The sequence below is a fragment of the Tamandua tetradactyla genome, chromosome 2 (genome assembly GCF_023851605.1).
Source record: "Tamandua tetradactyla isolate mTamTet1 chromosome 2, mTamTet1.pri, whole genome shotgun sequence".
Taxonomy (NCBI): Eukaryota; Metazoa; Chordata; class Mammalia; order Pilosa; family Myrmecophagidae; genus Tamandua; species Tamandua tetradactyla.
In genome coordinates, this window is record NC_135328.1 from 180,978,713 (window position 1) to 180,997,882 (window position 19,170).

The following is a 19,170-nucleotide window of genomic DNA, read 5'->3' on the forward strand; positions in this document are numbered from 1 at the left end:
TGATTCTGTCTGTTGTTGCGAGTTTATGCCAGTTTTATCTCTCTATTGTCTTTTATTGGGGACTGTGAAGCCAGAGGAGAAAACTGTATGACAGTCTGCCATCTTTAATAGGAAGTCTCACACTGATTTACAAGATTAAGGATTTAATGGACTTGAAATGAGAAAAGTAGGAGACTCAAGATAGGAAAAGCCAGATTTGGGTTTTAAAACATTTATTTGGGCAGCACACACTTTGGGCATTGAATACAGGGATTGATACCACTGCTGGGATGCTACTTGTGGCGATCATCTTCTCCCAAGCTCCACATTTTAGCCTTGTACAGAGTGATGTCATTGTAGACCCTGAGGTGGTTCAGCCTGCGGTCACTGCGTTCTGGGTTGACCTATAGAGAACACAGGGGTCAAAATGAAACCTGGGGAAGGGGAAGACCTGGCTTTGGAGTCAGATGGACCTGGCTTGAATCAGGCCCCTTCCTCTGATGTGTTGCCTCAGGCATGTTGCTTTTCCCTGCTAAACTCTGATTTATGAAGTGGAGATGACAATATCTATACCAAAAGAGTGTGAGAAGCGGATGAGAAAAACCTATACAACGTATCTTATCTAGGGCCTGGTGCAAAGTAGCTGCACTTCCCTGTTCCACTGCCCAAGTTGGAGGCCACATCTATGGACTCTTCACCCATGAAAATGTGGGCTCTATGAGGGTGGGTGCTGTGTCTGTTTTAGTCACTGTTATATTCTTAGCACCTAGATCAGCATCCAGCACATAGTAGTTATTCAGTACACACTTGTCAAATGAGAGAAAGATTGTTGTTTGAAGTAGTCAGAGAACTGAGTACAAGTGAGCACTTTGACACATAAATCTTAAAGATGAATAAAGGACATACTTTCAGCAAATGTTCTTAGGAAACAGTTATTCATTGAGTGTGGCGTCTCTAATGTCCCAGGTTGGGAGTAATGTCTGTCCAGGGTCAGGTCCTGCAGGGAGTCCCAACTTGAGACTAATCAAGGCTTTTCTCCCCAATGACACCACCCTCTAACTCTAGCTTAGGTATCATTTATGGTTGCACAACACTCGTGTAATGGAATCCAATATGATTGGTGATTTTATAAATAGAGGAAATTTATATATAGAGAGACAGAGGGGAGAATATCATGGATTGCTGGCAAACCACCAGAAGCAAGAAGATGAATGGAACAGATTCTTCCCTACAGACTTTGATTGAAGTATGGCCTTGCCTATATGTTTATTTTGGACTTCTAGCCTCCAGAACTATGAGACAGTAAATTTCTGTTGTTTTAAGCCCACCTCCCACACCCCCCAGTTTGCAGTACTTGTATGGCAGCGCTAGCAAACTAAGAGAGCATGTAGCTACATGCAACTTTATGCTGTATGCAAAAATATCAGATGAATTAAAAACCAAATGTAAAACAAACAAACAAAAAATCTTAGGGGGAAAATATAAAAAGTTGCTTTGTAGTTAGTTATGTTGAAGGTTTTCCTACTCAAGCACAAAACCCAGAAACTAATGGAAAAGACTGGCATATTTGACTACTTAAAAATCAAAACTTTCTGTGTGATGAAAGATATAAACAGAATTAAAAACAAGTGTGGTAGAAACTTCAAGCTGTCTAGTCAAAATTCTATATTTTTCTCTTAGTAACAAAAACCCTATTTTATTTAGAGTGACAATGGGCTAAAGCCCAAATTTCCCAGGCAGCTAGTTGTGCCTTTCAAATGAGGTGAGTGCTGATCCTAACATTTTCATTTCATAGATAAGGGAACAGAGCTCAAAGGTAACTAATAACTAGTAACAATTCAGGCATCTACCATCAGCAACATGTATTTAATCAACACTTACACAGCACTAAATGCTTTATAACTATTACTTATTTTAGTCCTCATCACAACCTTCTGAGACATGTACTGTAATATCCCCATTTTACAATGAGGTTAATTGAGGCCTAAAAGAACTTAGTCAGTTATCCAAGGTCACAGGGCTAGTAAGAGGTAGCTGGAATTCAAACCAGGCCAGGCCACTGGCTCCATACACTGTTCTCTTAGCTTCCACTTACATTGCCTGTGTACATCTTAGTGTTTTCTAAGTAAAGGAGCCATGCTTACCAAGGGCTCTGAGTCCCATCCAATTTCTTGGCTTTCAGTCTGTGTCTCTGGGTATTTCTTCCTTGGTTCCTGGGAAGCATGGTGAATGAGATTCAGAAACCTGGCTGGGAAATCAGGCTTGAGTTAGGATGGAGGCAGGCTTTTGGGCTGATGTTCCTGCACTCTTTACTCTGGCCACATCATTCCTTACTGGCAGAGCATCCCTAGACCTCGAGACAGGGGTGTCTAGTTCCTTCACTCATTTTCAAACAAGATTTGTTGAGCACAAACTGTGTGCCAGCTCCTCTGGATGGGATGGGGAAAGAAGGCCTCTCTAGAAGCCAAGCAGGAACCAGCCCTGGGAAGAAGAGGAGAAAAGCATTGCAGTTGTTGCCAACACAGTTGGGGCAGAGAGAGCAAAGAAGAGGGTGGCAAGAAATGAGGTCAAATTCTCTGTATTGAGGGTAGGCCATGACTCAGCATGAGGGCAGGCCATGGTTCAGCAGGCAGAGTTCTTGTCTGCCATGCTGGAGACCAGGGTTCGATTCCTGGTGCCTGCCCATGCGGAAAAAAAAAAAATCTTCTGTACTGAAACAAATAGGTCTGCTGACACCAGATGTGTTTTGTAACTCCACAGTTTAAGAATTAAAAAACATAAATTTTCAAATTCTACCCTATCAACTTTCAACATGAGAGAGGCAGCTTGACAATGGAAGGAACCTGGCTTTGGAGACAAACCATCCTGGCTATATCACTATTAGTTTGTCAGCTTGTTTAACTTCTTACTTTATTCACCTGTAAAAATGGAAGGGAAATATCTATCTTGGCAAAATGGCTGTGAGAATGGAATGAAGTAATGTGTATATAAAGGACTTGGCAATGGACTGGATGTATCCTTATTATAAGGCAGATAGTAGTCATAAATTCCCTCCTGGCTTTCAAGACCCATGCCAATTTATTTTCCTTAGTGCTACAAGTCCTTGGCTCACATCCTTTACTTTTGCTAGGCTAGTCTCCTCACTACAGATAACAATCCTGCTTCTCCACTAATCTATTCACTTGTCTGTCAATTCCCTGGCTCACGCCCTTTCTTCACTTTTTTTTTGGGGGGGGGCATGGGCAGGCTCTGGGAATTGAACCTGGGTCTCCTGCATGGCAGGCAAGAATTATGTCACTCAGTCGCTGTTGCTTGCCCCACACCCTTTACTTTTGCTAAGCTAGTCTCCTCACTACAGATAACAATCTTGCTTCTCCATTAATTTATTCACCTGTCCATCTCCTTCACTATGCTATCAGATCTCCACTTCCCCTGCTTCCCATGCTATCCTACTATATAAAAGCCTATACCCTTCCTCCATCAAATTCTACCCTAGGAAGACAGAGGAGAGGAATGGGACTTTCCAGGAAGGATTAGGCTTTCCACCAAGTATCTCTCTTCCTTCATTCCCAAACGTGACCCTCTCCACATCTGTGTATTGCAGCAATGCCAGGCAATTTGCACTTCTTGAATCAGGCTGGTATTTCTCACTTCTGTGCCTTTCCATATAACTTGGAATGCCCTTCCATAGTCTTCTTCATCTGACATCCACCATCTCATCCTGTTACCATCTCCTCCAAAGAGACTTCCCAGAACGCCAGTGTCTGGCTTAGGCACCTGTCTTCTATGCTGTTGCCAAACTAATCCTGTTCTTCCTATTAGTTTATTTAATTGGCTATCTCCTTCACTAAGAGATTCTCACCCTTGGCCCAAACATAGTGACTATCACATGGTAATAATGAAAATAACAAATAATATTTATTGTGTGGCATGTACCAGATATTGTTCTAAACACTTGCATTATTTTATCTTCACAACAATCCTAAGAGAGAAGCTCAGAACAGTTAAATAACTTGCCCCATATCACACAGTTAATAAGTGGCAGAACCAGGATTTGAACTCAGTTGGCCTGACTCTAGATTTCATCCTTACAATTACTAAATGTTTGCCGAATGAACGAATGTATCATTGAGAACATAAGGAACATTTTTGTTGTCTTTGACAGTTAAGAAACTGGCTTATGGTTGAATGTCAGTCTCTCATGAGCTTGGTTAACATGAGTCCAGTTTCCAGATGATCAAAGCAGAGGACAATTAGCTTGCCCCCAGCTAACACTTCCCTGAGAGCTCTCTCCAGCCAGCCTATCTCTCTGTGCTGCATCTCAATTAGTATTCTCAAATTCCAAGACTTACCATCTGCAGGTTCCTCCAGGTTATCATGCCAAGACATGGGTTTTCTGGTGATTGTGTGAACTGGAGAAAAAAAGCATCATAGGTTCACATTAAAACACTAGCTCCCTGTCCTCTCTAAGACCAACCTTAGGCTGAGTACCTGTTTAGCACGGGAGTATTCGCCAAATGTCAGGTATTGTGCTGAGCACCATGGGACAAAATTGAATAAGGCCTCCAGGAGCTCACAATCTAGAGTGTCACTGTCTAGTATGGTGGCCATCAGCCACAAGTAGCTATTTGAATTGAAATGATTAAAATTAAATACAACTCCCTGGACCAGATAAGTCTTGGGATCAGAGAGGCCAACCTCTCCAGAACATCAACTAGTTCCAACCCTCTATCCCACATTATTGACAACCCCTTCCAACATGAGAAAGTTAGAATGGGCATAGCCTGAATACTATTAAAGAGTGGGAGAAAGATCAAAGGTGATGGTGGAGTTATACAGGGTTAACAAATGAGTATGATTGCTGAATCATTATATTGGTATTTCTTTTAGTCTCCAGTTTGTTAGAGCAGCTAGAAGTAAACTTAAAATTGTGGAACTGTAACCCACACCAAACTCTAAAATCTGTTCTACAACTAATTGTTATGATGTGCTTTGAAATTTATTGCTTTTTTGTATATATGTTATTTTTCACAAAAAGAAAAATAAGTCAATTGGATGATAAATGCACAGCTATATGACGAAAAAAACTTAGTGCAATCATATACAGCATTAAAGAATAAAGTACTTAAAATCTTTAAAAAAATTAAATACAACTAAAAAATTCAGTTTCCTAGTCACACTAGTCACATTTCAAGTACTCAAAAGCCACATGTGGCTAATAGCTAATGTTTTGGGCAATGCAGATAGAGAACATTTTTATCATTGCAGAATGTACTGTTGGATAGCACTGGTCTGGAGGGAGGGTTACCTGCCAGGCAGTCAAATGAGGTTAGTCAGGTAGTGATATATGCCCAGGAGACCATGAGATCACGGAGGAACAGCACCACATTCATTCATTCAGTTCTTAATTATCGGTGCACTGACAGTATAGCTATGAACAGGACAGGAGGTTTCTGTATTCACTGAGTTTCCTTTCTACATACAATGACAAGGAAATAAAAGTGATGAGGAAAAATAAAGCAGAATTAAGTAGAGAGTCAGTGGTGGGGTGGGGGAGGGGTGACATAGCTCTAAGGAGATAAATTTGATCAGAGTTCTGAACAAAGCGAAGGAATGAGCTGTATGAGTATCCGGGGGAAGAGCTTGGTGAGACTAAGAAACACCAAGAAGGCCCAAGTAGCTCCAGAAAAATGAGCTAGGTGGGAAGTATGGGAAGTGAGGAGAGGCCAGTGAAAATCAGTGGTCTCCAACTTTTTTTTTTTTTCTGTATGCTATATGGTGGGGTCTCATTTCATTCTTTTTCCATGCGAATATCCTGTTATTGAAGCACCATTTGTTGAATTTTTGTTTGTTTCTTTTTGTTGGTTTTTTTATTTGTTAGTTTTGAGAAGTGCATGGGCTGGGAATCGAACTCAGGTCTCCTGCATGGCAGGTGAGATTTCTACCACTGAACTACCCTCACACCCCCTTCCAAACTGTTTTTAATCTCAAGTTCTGTACCAGTAAAATACTTTTGAGTATGCATCCTTAATATATGTATGTTTATTTATATAGTCTCTATGTACTATTACCAGCATGGTAGCAAAACATGATGTCTTTCTTCATAGATAAGAGTAAACATCAATGAAAGTTCTAACATTTTCTTACTTTGTCTCAATGGATCATATTAATCATGTGCCCAAGAGAAATTAGTTGGGAGACCAACACCTTTCCTAGAATTCCTGAATGTTGCCTGACGGGATTATTTAAATTGCTGGAATAAACAGAATTGGACCTTAATTTGTTTTCCTAAATTAATGGTTGGGGGGCTCCTGAGGAAAACTAGATTAGTTATAAGCAAAATGAAGATGCTGCATCTTCTTTATATAGCTACACTACAGTGAGTTACTTTCTGGGCACCCAATTATAGTTAATTAGGCAGAGAAGCTGGGAGAGGAGTTCAGGAAGAAGGAACAGTGTTTGTGAAGATAAGTGGGGAATGGCATGATTTAGGAAATCCGTTTCTTTAGAAAAGGCAGGAAAGAAGGGAGTGGGTATAGGAATAACAGTAATTGGTGCAGAGTAGACATTAAAATATTTATTAAAGGAATATGTGTGTGAGTGGGGAAGGCAATATTAGATGAGGCTGGGTAGGAAGCACTGTTAAATCCAGAGGGGTCTCTTACTGACTGATTTAAACTTTAGCTCAGAAGGCCACTTAAGGATATTAAGGATCATATAAAGGAACTGACCTGATCAAATTTGCCTTTTAGGATAACCTAGCAGTGGTGGGGGGATGGGTTGCAGGAGCCCATGTGGAGGAAAGACGAGCAATTCAGAGTCCATCAGACCAAACCAGGCTGCCTTGTCAAGCGCCCTGTTGAGGCTGTCAAGTGAAGATGGAGAGACAGGCAGATTCAGGGGCTACTTAGAGGGTGGAGTTAAGAGGCCTCAGTAGGTGACAGAGGCAGAGATGCATCCACATGCATGGTGGTGTCCTTGACTGAGGTAGGAAGCAGGAAGGGCCAGATGAGAAAGATATTAAGAAATAAACAGGACTAAGTGATTTCTTAAATACGTGGCATTCAGGAGCGGGGACAGGGATGATCCCTAACCTCCTAACTTGAGAGAGTCAATATTCTGGACTAGTAGGGGTAGGGTAAAAATGAGGGATGATCTAGTTTGCAAACTGCTAAGTTTGAGTTACCTATGGGTTGTCTAGGGGAAGGCAGCTGGTAGGTGTTTGGGCACAAGTCTGGAGAGGCAAAAGACGCAGTGGCATTTAGGGGGATATGACGGTAAAGGACCAGATGAAACTGCTCAGGGAGTGTGCTAAGTGAGATCAGTGGTAAGTAGGGGCATTTTATCAGGGGGCACTATGAGCCAGGGGTCTACTACTCCTGAGTTTTCTGATGGTCTAAGACAGTATTAGAAGCCAGAAAGAAATTTTAGCTTAAAAACACAAAACCAAAAAAAAAAAAAAAAAAAATTCCTACAAAATGGAAGTATTTTAAAAGCAAAATTATAAAAAGCCTTTCACCTTTCTTCTTCTTCTTTTTTTTTTACAACGAAAGTATTACTTAATCGTGACATGGACATTTTAATATACTCAACACGTTTTTGATGCGAAGTGGGGTAAGCCTCCCCCAAAGCTCCTGAAGCCTATGAAGGTCTTAAAACATCAGGAGCTGAGGCGTAACCCCAGCTTGCTTAGGGGTGGGGGTTGGGAGGTGTCAGAGAAGGATTCTTCTTGTTTAGCTCCGGCCCGCACTCCCCTTCCCGCCCCCAAGAAGCCCTCTCCTTCTCGGGAGCGCCCTCTCTCCTCTCTCCCCTTTTTCCCTTCCGCTCAGTCCCTCACCCTTGCGGAGAGGATTCACGTGATACTGCGTGTAGAGTTTCTGGGTTCGGAGCTCTCGGAGGTACAATTCCCGCAAGATCTGGTTCTGATGGACCTCATCTGGGACCACCTTCTCCCTTTGGTGGCCCGCCATGGATCTGGTCCGGCTGGGTCCAGCTCCCTCACCGCTCTCCCGCGGTTAGCCGCCGCCGGGACTCTCGCAGTTCTCCCGCTATCGCGTCCGACGCTGTCGCCAGGCAACAGCGTCCCGTACGTCCCGCCTTCCTTCGATCTCGCTCGAGCCGGCGCACTCGCCTACTTCGGTCTATCCTGCCCTCTCCCCACCTCCCATAACCTTATTTCGCACACCGCCTCCTTTTTGGCTTTTGTCCCAACCTCATCAATATCCCGATTTAACCTGGGTTCTATACCTGCCCCTGGGTAATTCCAGAAAAGGATTGCGCCGTCAAGGGGCAGACTCAGGAGGTAACGGACTTGTCTTTTCCTAAATTTTGGAAGCCAGATACCTATCCCACTGTTAAAGCAGGTGGCATTCTGGCTGAACCCAACGTGATAATATCGATAGAATAACTCTTCCCTAATCTAAGTCACTTCGCGGCTTTGTACTTTATTTTAGAAGAACCAAAAATAGGCCTAAATAGAGAAAAGAGCCATGCCTGATTTAAGTAAGTACCTGACCACTAACTCCAAAGCCTTTTTTCTTCCCCACTATATACTTCATTTGCTCATTCACTCAGGACACAATATGTTCCAGGATATGTTTAGGTCCTGGGGACTTAGTGTTGAACATGTCAGAGGGGTGGATATTTTGGGGGTGGTGGATATTTTTGTACTTTCCTGAATCCAGCAAGCTATTTTATGACTCCTTGTTTTAGCTCATGCTGTTCTTTGGCCTGGAAGACACTTTACCCTTTTGCCTGTCTGGGGAACACCTATCCAGTGTTTATAATGAGCTCAGCTGTAATCTTCTTTCAAAACCCTTTCCTGATCTATAGCCCTCAGTCCGATTTTTCTTTGTGTCCATGTTGTGTTCCAAACCCAGAGTTACAGGAAGACTTGTATTTCTGGCCATGATGGAGTAGCTGGGATTAGACTTGCCAAGAAAACTAGAAACTGGTCAAAATATATGAAATATCTTATTTTGAACATTGGAGAACAAGCAGTGCTGGACTATGATTCTTGAAAGAAGGGAAGCATTGAGGTGAACCCTACAATTGCCCCAAATTTCTGTCTGGAGGTACTTTCTGAAATGTGCAGAAAGGACAAATTCAAGCTTAACATGGCAGTATTGCTAGGTTGATGAGACACAGATTTGTATTCAGGGTTCCCTGAGGTAGCTAAAATTTGTGGAGAAGCGTATTGGAAAGGAGAGGAGAGAGGAGAGGGGAGAGAGGGAAGAGATGTCCAGGAATCTGTATGGAGCCTCCTTGAATCTGTTGCCTGATTCGAAGAGGGCTATGCAGAGGGTGAAACTCCATGAGGCTGGGCAAAGAATAATGACTGGAAAGCTGTGAGTTCAACAATTCCCAGAACTCAGGCAAAACTGAGAGAAAAGTAACTGACCAAACAGAGTGGAGAATCCTTGTTGAAGGCATTTACTAGAGAAAAGTTTACACCTTAGTCATAGGGGTAAGTTAGCCTTAGAAAGAAGGCTATACAAGACTCATACTAACAAAGTTTAAAATTAAGCTTTAAAAGGATCAAGTTGATTCACAAGAAGCTAAACTGATTGTTAGAAAAGCTTCTGACACTTTAAAGCCAACAAAATCCAGCACAAGACATGCAACATTCATCATAGACAGCATCAATTAAAAATTATTAGATGGAATTAAGTTCAAGATCTTTAAAAAAGCTGTTATTCATATATTCAAGAGTTTAAAGGAAAAAATTGTAAGTGTGGCAGATGTGAAAAACAAAAAACAAAAAATACCAAAGGCTGTTCTAGAGGTGAAAGATATAATATATGAAAACTTCCCTGGGTGGGATTAAAAGCTGACTACATACTGGAGAAGAAAATATCAGTGATCCCAAAGACATTGCAATAGAAACTATCCAGATTGAAGCACACAAAGAGAAAGACAAAAAGAAAAATGAACAACATCTCAGCAGCCTGTGAAGAGTGGTCTTATTGGAGTTCCACAAAGAAAGGAGAGGGAGGAAAGAAATATTTGAAGAATTAATGGGTAAATAATGTCCAAATTTGATGAATTTCAACATACCCTGAGCAGGATGAATACAAAGAAATTCCCAACAAAGCACCTCATAATCATTTCTGAAAACCAGTGATGAAAGCATCCAGAAGTATAAAAAAACAAAAACAAAAAACAGAAAAAGCATCCAGAGGAAAATAGAGAAATTATTTACAGTAGAACAAATATAAGAAATATTCACAGACCTCTCTCATCAGCACTATGCAAGACAGAATGCAATGGAACTTCATTAAAGTATTGAAAGAAAATGCCCAACAGCAGAAAATTCTATAATCAGTGAAAATATCCTTTAAGAAAGAAGGTGGAATAAAGGAAGTTCATCAGACTGTAGGAAAATAATAGTAGATAGAACTTAGATCTACATAAAGGAATAAAGGACGCCAAAATGGTAAATATGTTGGTAAATATAAAATAATTCTTTCTCATTTAAAAATTTATTTTAAAGAAAATTGTTTAGCTAACAATATGTTGTGGAGTTTAAAATATGTAGAAGTAAATGTGTGATATAAAAACAAAAACAGGGAAAATGGAAATATACAGTTATATATTTTTACATTATATGTAATGTGCTATAAGATTATTTGAGAGTAGACAAGAATAAGTTAAAGATGTGCATTGTAAATCAGAGAAACCACTAAAAGAAAAATAAGACAAAGAGATATACTAAGAAACTCAATCTAAAAGACAAGAAGTAATAAGGAACACAAAGATGTCACAAATAGAAAGCAAATCACAAGATAGTAGATTCAAACCAAACCATACTGATAATTCTGTTGAATATAAAATACTCCAATAAAAAGCAGTGATTGTTAGACTGGATAAACATATACTATATACAAAAAAATCAACTTTATCAAAGACACTCATAGATTAAAAGTATAAAGACAGACACAGATATACCAAGCAAACATGAATCATAAGAAAGCTGGAGTAGTTGTATTTATATCAAAGTAGGTTTAAGGATTAGGCATGTTACAGGTTGCATTGTATGACCAGCACTTACAGGTTGAATTGTATCACCCCCCCCCACCACCAAATATGTCAAAGCACTGATCTCTAGTACCTCAGAATAAGGTACTCTAGTACCTTACTTGCAACTAGAATAGTTACAGATAGAATTAGATGACTTAAAATGAGGTCATACTGGAATAGAATATGCTCAATCCATTATGACTAGTGAGTGTCCTTATGAGGAGAGAACTGAACATAAGCAGATAAAGGGGACAATGCCTTATAATGACTGAGGCAGAGATTGTAGCCCAAATATTGCTGGCAAACCCTCAAAAGCTAAGAAGAGGTAAGGAAGGATTCTCTCCTACAGATTTCAGACTTCTAGCATCCAGAATTGTGATAAAATACATTTCTATTGTTTTAAGCCATCCAGCTTTTCATACTTTGTTACAGTAGCCCTAGAAAACTAACACATATAATGAGAGACATTTTATAAAAATGGATCATTGCACTAAGAAGGCAGCAATCCTAAATGTGTATGCATCTAAGACATAAGAAACAAAAGTGGACAGATCTGAAAGGACAGACAAATCCAAAATTATAGTTGGGGATTTCAACACTCCTCTGTTAGTAACTGATAAAGCAAGTAGATAGAAAACAGTAAGTGTATAGACTTGAAATCACTATCAATCAGTTTGACTTAATTGACAATCATAGCACTCAAAACTCATCAACAACAGGGTACACATTCTTTTCAAGTACATATGGAACATTCACCAATATAGACCACATATTAGGCCAGAAAACAAGTCTCATTAAATTTAAAATGACTGAAATCATATATATTCTCTGATGATAACAGAATGTAAATTAGAAATCAATCACTGAAGGATATCTAGAAAATCTGAAATATTTGAAAATTAACATAGTCCTAAATAATTCATGCATCAAAGAAAGTAACAAGATAAATGAAAAACATTTTGAGGTGATGAAAATGAATGAACTATCAAAAGCAATGTATAGAGGTAAATTTGTTGATTTAAATGCTTCTAATAGACAAAAAGCATTTTTTTCACATCCCTAATATTGATGAACTAAGCTTAAGAAGTTAGAAAAAGAGCAAGTGTAATAAAAATATGTAGAAGGAAAGAAATAAAGAATGGAGATCAATGGCATGGAAAACAGGCCAAGGATAGATAAAACTAATAAAATAAAAAATGATTTGTTGAAAATAGAGTGAAAATATATAAACTTTTGGCTGGACTAATCAAAGAAGGAAAAAAAGAAGACACAAATTACCAATATAATGAATGAAAGTGGGGAATAACTACAGATTCTACAGACATTAAATGGACCATTAGGAAAATTTAAACACAATTTTGAGCCTATAAATTTGGCAACTTAGATGGAATGGACAACTGTGAAGATATAAATCTCTAGAACTGACAATGAATTAGAAAATCTAAATAACCTTATTAAAGAAATTGAATTTGTATTTGACAACATGCCACAATAAAAACCTCCTAGTCAAAATTATTTTCTGGTTAATCCATTGCACATATAATGCAAAGACACTAATCCTACACAAACTTTTTCAGAAAATAGAAAACACTTCCCAACTCATTTTTTGAGATGAACATTACACTGATACCAAACCAAAGACATTACAAGAAAAGGAAACTAAAAATTCATCAGGAACATTTATGCAAAAATCATTAACTAAGTATTAGCAAATAAAATCCAAAATATATTAAAAATATATCATAAACAAATGGGGTTTACCACAGGGATACAAGGTTGGTTTGATATTAAAAAATATCAGTTCATTGTATTAAGATAATAAAAGACAAAAATACATATTGATCTCATTTCTCCACACTTGGCAGACCAGGAAGGATGGATAAAGGAGAGAATTGCTGTGTTCTTTATGGAAGATCCCTGAACCTTTCTCCTGGAATCACAACTGTCAGAACTCAGTTCCAAGTTAGGTCTTATTGATAAGCATTCACATTTAAAAAACAAAGTGAAACAAAACGCTTCTTAATTGTGAAACATTACACATATGCAAAAAAGACCCTTCTCCCCAAATGTACAGCTCACATCGTTTTATTTCAAGCTACACGTTTGTAATCATTTCACAAAAAAGAAATAGAATATTGACAGAACCATAGATGCCCTTCTCATGCCCCTTCACAAATACTGTCTTTTGTTTTTTCCTCAAACTAACCACTATCCTGACTTCTACCACCAGAAGTTACTTTAGCTGGGTTTTCACTTTCTATAAATGGAATCATACAGTATGTATGCTTTAGTTTGGTTTCTTATGCTTAACATTACATTTGTGGGATTCATCTATGTTGTTGCATATAGCTGTGGTTTCATTCCTTTTCATAACTGTAGAGTGTTCCATTTTGTAAATATACCATATTTTATTTATTCATTTTACTGGGTGGTGAGTTGTATTAGTATGCTGTCATGATCATGAACATTTTTATAGATTTTTTTTGGGTGCACATGTACACACATTTTGCAGATATATACTTAAGAGTGGATTACTGGATCATAGGGAATGCCTGTGTTCAATTTTAGTAGCTGATACCAAATTATTTTTCAAAATAGTGGAACCAATTTACCCTGCACTGGGATTCTTATTGATCCACATCATTATCAACACTTCAAATTGTTGGTCTTTTTAATTAGTCACTTTAGTGGGTGTGGAGTAGTGTATTAGTTTGTTAAGCTGCCAGAATGCAGTATACCAGAAATGGAATGGCTTTTAAAAGGGAATTTAATAAGTTACAAGTTTCAAGTTCTAAGACTATAAAAAATGTCCAAACTAAGGCATTCAGGGAAAGATACCTTAATTAAAGAAAGGCCGATGGGTTTCTGGAACATCTTTGTCAGCTAGGAAGGTACATGGCTGGCATCTGCTGGGGTCTTTGGCTTCCTATTTCAAACAGCTTCCCCAAGGGTGTTTTATTTTTCATCTCCAAAGGTCTCTGGGCTGTGTGGGCTCTGTCATTTCTGCTCTCCAAGAGTCTACATCTCCAGGCATCTCTGTCATTTCTGAACTTTCTCCAAAATGTTTCCTTTTTTAAAGAATTCCAGTAAACTAATCAAGACTCACCTTGAATAGGTGGAGCCATATCTCATCTAATTAAAAGGTCACACCCACAGTTGGGCATGCCACATCTCTGTGGAGATAATCCAGTCAAAAGTTTCCACCTTACAGTATTGAATCAGGATTAAAAGAAATGGCTGCCTCCACAAGATTGAATCAGGATTAAAACATGGCTTCTCTGGGGTACATAACACTTTCAAACTGGCACCAGTGGTAAATCATTATGGTTTTAATTTGAATTTTCCTATTGACCAATGGGGTCAAACAGTTTTGCATGTATTTGTCATTTGGATATTCTCTTTTGTGAGGTGCCTGTTCGAATTTTTTCTCATTTTTCTATTAGAATATTTATTTTCTTTTTGATTTGTTGAAGCTTTAAAATACATTATTCATAAAAGCCCTCTGAGAGATTTGTTTTTGCACGTCTATTTTCCCATTCTGTAACTTGCCTTTTAAGTCTTTAAATGGTGTCTTTTTAATAACTTAATAGTGTCTTTTTAAATTTAAAGTGGTCAAATATTTCAGTCTTTCCCTTTATGGTTAGTACTTTTTAAGTGCTGTTTATATCTTTTCCTACTTTGATGTCATAAAGATATTCTCCTGTATTATCTTCTAGATCAGTGCTGTCCAATAAAAATATGAAGCAAGCCACATATGTCATTTAAAATTTTCTGGGAGCCACATCAAAAGAGCAAAAGGAAACAGATAAATTAATTTTAATAATATGGTTATTTAACTTATCATTTCAACATAAAATTATTGAGATATGTTACATATCTAATGCTGTCTTCAAAATTCAGTGTGAATTTTACACACTTATGGAACATCTCAATAGACACACGTGGACAGCACGATTCTAGAAGATTTATTGTTTTACTCTTTAACATTTAGATCTATGCTCCAACTGAAACTGATGTTTTTAAGTGTAGTATGAGGTAGGAGTCTAGCTTTTTTTTTCATATGAGTATCTAATTGACCTGATACGAATTTATGGAGGAGTGTCCTACCTGTTTTTCTACCATACCACTTTTGTCTTAAAACAAGTGTCCACATATGTGATTGGAATCTATTCGATTTGTGTATTTGTCTATGTTTGTACCAGTCCTACACTATCTTAATTTCTATATATTTTTGTAATAAGTCCTGATATCTGGTAGAGAAATTCCTCCCTAACCATTTTTTAAGAGAATATTTGCTATTCTTGGTGCTTCGCATTTATAAATAAATTATAATCAACTTGTCAAGTTCCCCAAAAATATCTGCTGGGATTTTTGACTGAGACTACATTGAATCTATACATCAGTTTGACATGAGCATTTAAAAAAATATTAGCTGTTTCTCAAATGCCATGATCTGGGAAGATCTGGATATATCCTTGTCTTCTAGACTCATCTTTCATATTCTAGGGTAGAAGCAGCAAACTGAGGCTCAGCCTTTAGTGCTTTGAGAACACAATGGAGGGTCCCTCTCCCCATTCTTTCAGGAGGCATTTCTAAAGGGCAGAAAGGCCATGTGGAATGGTTCTGAAATCCTAGGATGCAGAAAAATGGAGTCTGGGAAGAACCAGACAAACCCCCTTGATTTCCCATCTATCTATATAGCAGGGGCCTATGCCCTGTGTGTGAGTTCTCAGGAATCACCCATTCTCATACTTGCATCTAGCCACAACTAATCAATAGGACTTACCCTCTTAAAGTACAGATGAGAGGTTTTATACTTCTCACTCCTCTCTTTCTTGTCTATCACTGGTCCTGCTTTTTCTCTGACTTGGTCACAGACCAAGCTCCATGAAGAGGCCAGTTACAAATGTAGAGGCTCATACAAGTTTGCTGATCAAACAGGAGAGGAAAGAATAGTAAGTCTTGAAAAGGGAACTTGTTAAAGGTGTCTTCAGCATCTGAAAGAATTGATAAAATTGAGATGGAGTCAGAGTTCAGATTATAGTGAGAAAATCAGGATCTAGTTGTACCTGAAAACACCATCACAGAAAAGGGCCCCTGTAACTTCCTGAGAAGACCTTTCAGGCTGGATGCTGGTTGGCCATCATCTGGTATTTCTTATACCCACCAGGTCATCAGACTACTGGGCACCCAGTTTTGGCAGTTCTGAATTGCACCAGAACTGTCTCACTGGTATGGAAATCATCTCTTCAGGAGGAAGTTTGTCAATCACCAGACCTGAGTGAACTGATTGGGGTTGGTGGCCTGGCCAGAGGGGTGGTATGTTGGTGGGAATTAGAGTCCAAGAAACTAGAAAGAAGGGCTAGGAGGAGGAGTAGGGGCAAATATAGAGGAGTAATGGGAAAGGGGAGCAAGACGAACAGGATGGCAAGTGGATGGTGTGGAAGGAACATAGGGAGAGCTAAGCTGAGAGGTCCTTAAAGTTGGGTGGTGGGAAGGGATGATACTAGTCAGAGAAGGGAACCAGGTAGGGCAAAAAGACAAAAGAGGAGGATGGCACTGGGTAGTATACTTTGTGTTGAAAGAGTGAGAGGGTAGGGGAGGAAAGTGAGTTGGATGATGAGAGGATAAAGGTACAGAAAGAGGAGGTAGAGGCTGGTGTTGAGATGAGGGAATTGGAGGTAGCTTTCTTCTCATTTTTTCAAATGACATTTTTCTAGTTACTCATCTTGTCAAAATGAGTGACTGGGAATGTGCCCAGAGACCTACTCTTGCAATTATTTCACACACTATACCTTGTACATCACCCCTGACTGAATGCCCATTATGAAGCGTACATACCCTGTGTCATGGTTAGGGACAGGTGTCAACTTGGCCAAGTTGTGGTACCTGTTCATCTGATTGGGCAAGTGCTGGCCTGTCTGTTGCAATGAGGACATTTCATAGGATTAGGTCATGATCACGTCAGCTACATCCACAGCTGATTCCATTTGTAATCAGCCAAAGGGGAGTGTCTTCTGCAATTAATGATGCTAAATGTAATCATGGGAAGCATTTTAAGGAGGACTCAGAGGAGACAGGTTCCATTCCTCCTTTGGCTGGTGAGCCTCTCCTGTGGAGTTCATCCAGGCCATCCATTGGAGTCATCGGCTTTGCAGCCTGCCCTGTGGATTTTGGACTCTGCGTTCCTATGGTCACATGAGACACTTTCATAAATTTTATATTTGCAAGTGTTCCCTGTTGATTCTGTTTCTCTAGAGAACCCTAACTAATACACCCTGTCTTTTGGAATCAGCAGCATATCTTCCAGCTAAAGCTGGAAGAGTGGCTATCCAGTCATGAATGCCTATGACTAGGTATAGACTTTCTTGCTCACTACCTAAGTTATATAAACCCATGTTAGATGATTTAGGAGACTACTGCACTCTCTTTTCCTTTGTCTGGAGTAGCCACTTTCTCTGCTTAATGTTACTGGTCACCACCCAAATCATAAGCCCATTTGTCCCCCATCTTCTTTTATACCCATCCTATAATCTGAGCTTTTTCCCTTTTGACTCAACCCCTTTGTCTTCTCAAACCATACAAAACTCTGTTGTAACCTCTGAAAGACCAGATTATGATTAGCAAACTTCCCTATTCATTGACCGTTCCTTGCATCTCTTAGCTTCAACTATAACCTGAATTTCCCTTGAGGACATTGCTTCTAGCATAGATCTCTCACTTAGGAAACTGCTCATTCTCTCAAAGCCTTAAGTACCTCAGGGTGGGGATATAACTTACAGATCTTCTTTGCCCCCTTTGACTCCTTCCAAATCACTATTCCTCTTAGAAAAACTCTTGCTTCTTAGAAGCTTGTGTTACCTGACACTACTTCCCTAGAACTGTCACCTTCAGCTCTCCTGGATAACATCTTTTCTAAGAAAACTTTGATACTTCTATCCGAGTCTTATTCTTGAGTCTATCACCTTGAGTGACTTAAATGTCAATGCAGATAAACCCATTTAATTCTCTGGTCTCTCCTTTTCAAATGTTTATTGATGATTTGCATATCTTGTTTCATGAAGTGCCAATTCATGTCTCTAAATTATTTTCTACTAGGTTGACAATCTGAGTGATTTGTAGGAGTTCTGTATGTATTCTGGGTAAGAACTTGTATGTGCTGCAGATATCTTAAGGCCTTGATATTAACGCGGCTCGACTACTTTCACCTCAGGGGAAAAACCGTGGGAATAGAGAGGTAGGTGGGGGTGGGCGATGGGACAGCACTGCAACCCTGAATCCCACCAACCGTGGCCTTTTCCGATCCCCTTCCCCAGGCTGCTGAAAGAGTCGGTGGTCCTCTTCAATCTGGTTATGACGCAGCGATGCTCTAGGTTCTTTGGGTCGCAAATTCTATCTGTCCCTCAATAAAGAGGCAGATGGCGGCACCTGAGGGAGCTGGGTTGTTACCACATCTCCTATCTCGCCAAACCTCAGGGTGATATGAAAACCCAATCTTATAGGCCTGATGAAGCTCACATTTCCTCCAAGACAGATTCAGTTTTGGCCTGTAGTCCCTCACCTTCTCGGATTAAATTCCAGAGCTGGGCCAGGGCCCCTCACCCCCCACCTCCGCCTTTCCTGTGGCTCCAGCTCCTAAGGCCCGCCTCCCGGCTGGTTGCCAAGGAGACTCGGAGGGAGGGAGGGAGGGAGGGAAGGGTGTAGATGTGGGTGGAGTCTGGCGGGCAGGGCGAAAGTGCACCTTACTACCTGCAGAGGGGCTATTGTGGAGGGGACTCCCCTAACAGTTGTTGACCTTGGGTTGGTGTGGGGAGGGCAGTGGTGAGGTGGCTTTGGAAGGCGCCCAGAAAAGCCGTCCTGGTAGTAGTGACATCAAAATATATGAAACAAAAGCAGAAATCTCCAAGGAGAAATAAATGTACAGTGATAGTGGGAAATATAAACACTCCCCTCTCAGTAATCGATATAATAAATAGAAAATCCGCAGAGACATAGAAGCATGGAACAACACTGTTAACCTACTTGACAAAATGGATTTATAGAACACTCCATCAAACAACAGCAGAATAAATTTATTTTTTTCTTCCGAGTGCATACTGATCATTTGCCATGATAGACCGCATTCTGGACTATAAAACATCTCTCAGTAAAATGGAAACATACCAAAGTCAC

The 19,170-nt window shown here is 39.7% G+C and overlaps 1 protein-coding gene and 2 long non-coding RNA genes across 7 annotated transcripts in view; 1 reads left to right on the forward strand and 2 right to left on the reverse strand.

Annotated features, from left to right (window-relative positions):
- The window catches only part of LOC143674379 (uncharacterized), a 26,474-nt gene extending 7,819 nt beyond the window's left edge, over positions 1 to 18,655 (reverse strand). Inside the window, exons 1-2 of the long non-coding RNA XR_013171019.1 lie at positions 18,560 to 18,655; positions 15,785 to 15,995 (exon numbers count right to left, since the gene is read on the reverse strand). This is a non-coding gene — a long non-coding RNA (uncharacterized LOC143674379). The remainder of the gene's footprint in view (positions 1 to 15,784; positions 15,996 to 18,559) is intronic.
- On the reverse strand, positions 196 to 8,059 carry CFAP144 (cilia and flagella associated protein 144). 3 transcript variants are annotated; one of them, XM_077149999.1, is made up of 4 exons: positions 7,817 to 8,055; positions 4,332 to 4,391; positions 2,124 to 2,227; positions 196 to 383 (listed from the first exon to the last, which is right to left on the reverse strand). In XM_077149999.1, exons 1-4 carry the CDS (start codon positions 7,947 to 7,949, stop codon positions 273 to 275), a joined length of 408 nt encoding a protein of 135 aa, XP_077006114.1. In that variant the 5' UTR covers positions 7,950 to 8,055; the 3' UTR covers positions 196 to 272. The 3 variants fall into 3 exon arrangements, with proteins under 3 accessions (XP_077006114.1, XP_077006115.1, XP_077006116.1); XM_077150001.1 differs by lacking the exon at positions 196 to 383 and adding an exon at positions 2,314 to 2,460 and having other exon boundaries at positions 2,122 to 2,227; positions 7,817 to 8,059; XM_077150000.1 differs by lacking the exon at positions 4,332 to 4,391 and having other exon boundaries at positions 7,817 to 8,056.
- LOC143674380 (uncharacterized) overlaps positions 10,849 to 19,170 on the forward strand; it is a 172,007-nt gene continuing 163,685 nt past the window's right edge. The window contains exon 1 of one of the 3 annotated variants that reach the window (XR_013171021.1): positions 10,849 to 11,323. This is a non-coding gene — a long non-coding RNA (uncharacterized LOC143674380). The remainder of the gene's footprint in view (positions 11,324 to 19,170) is intronic. The other 2 variants (XR_013171022.1, XR_013171020.1) reach the window with 2 other exon arrangements.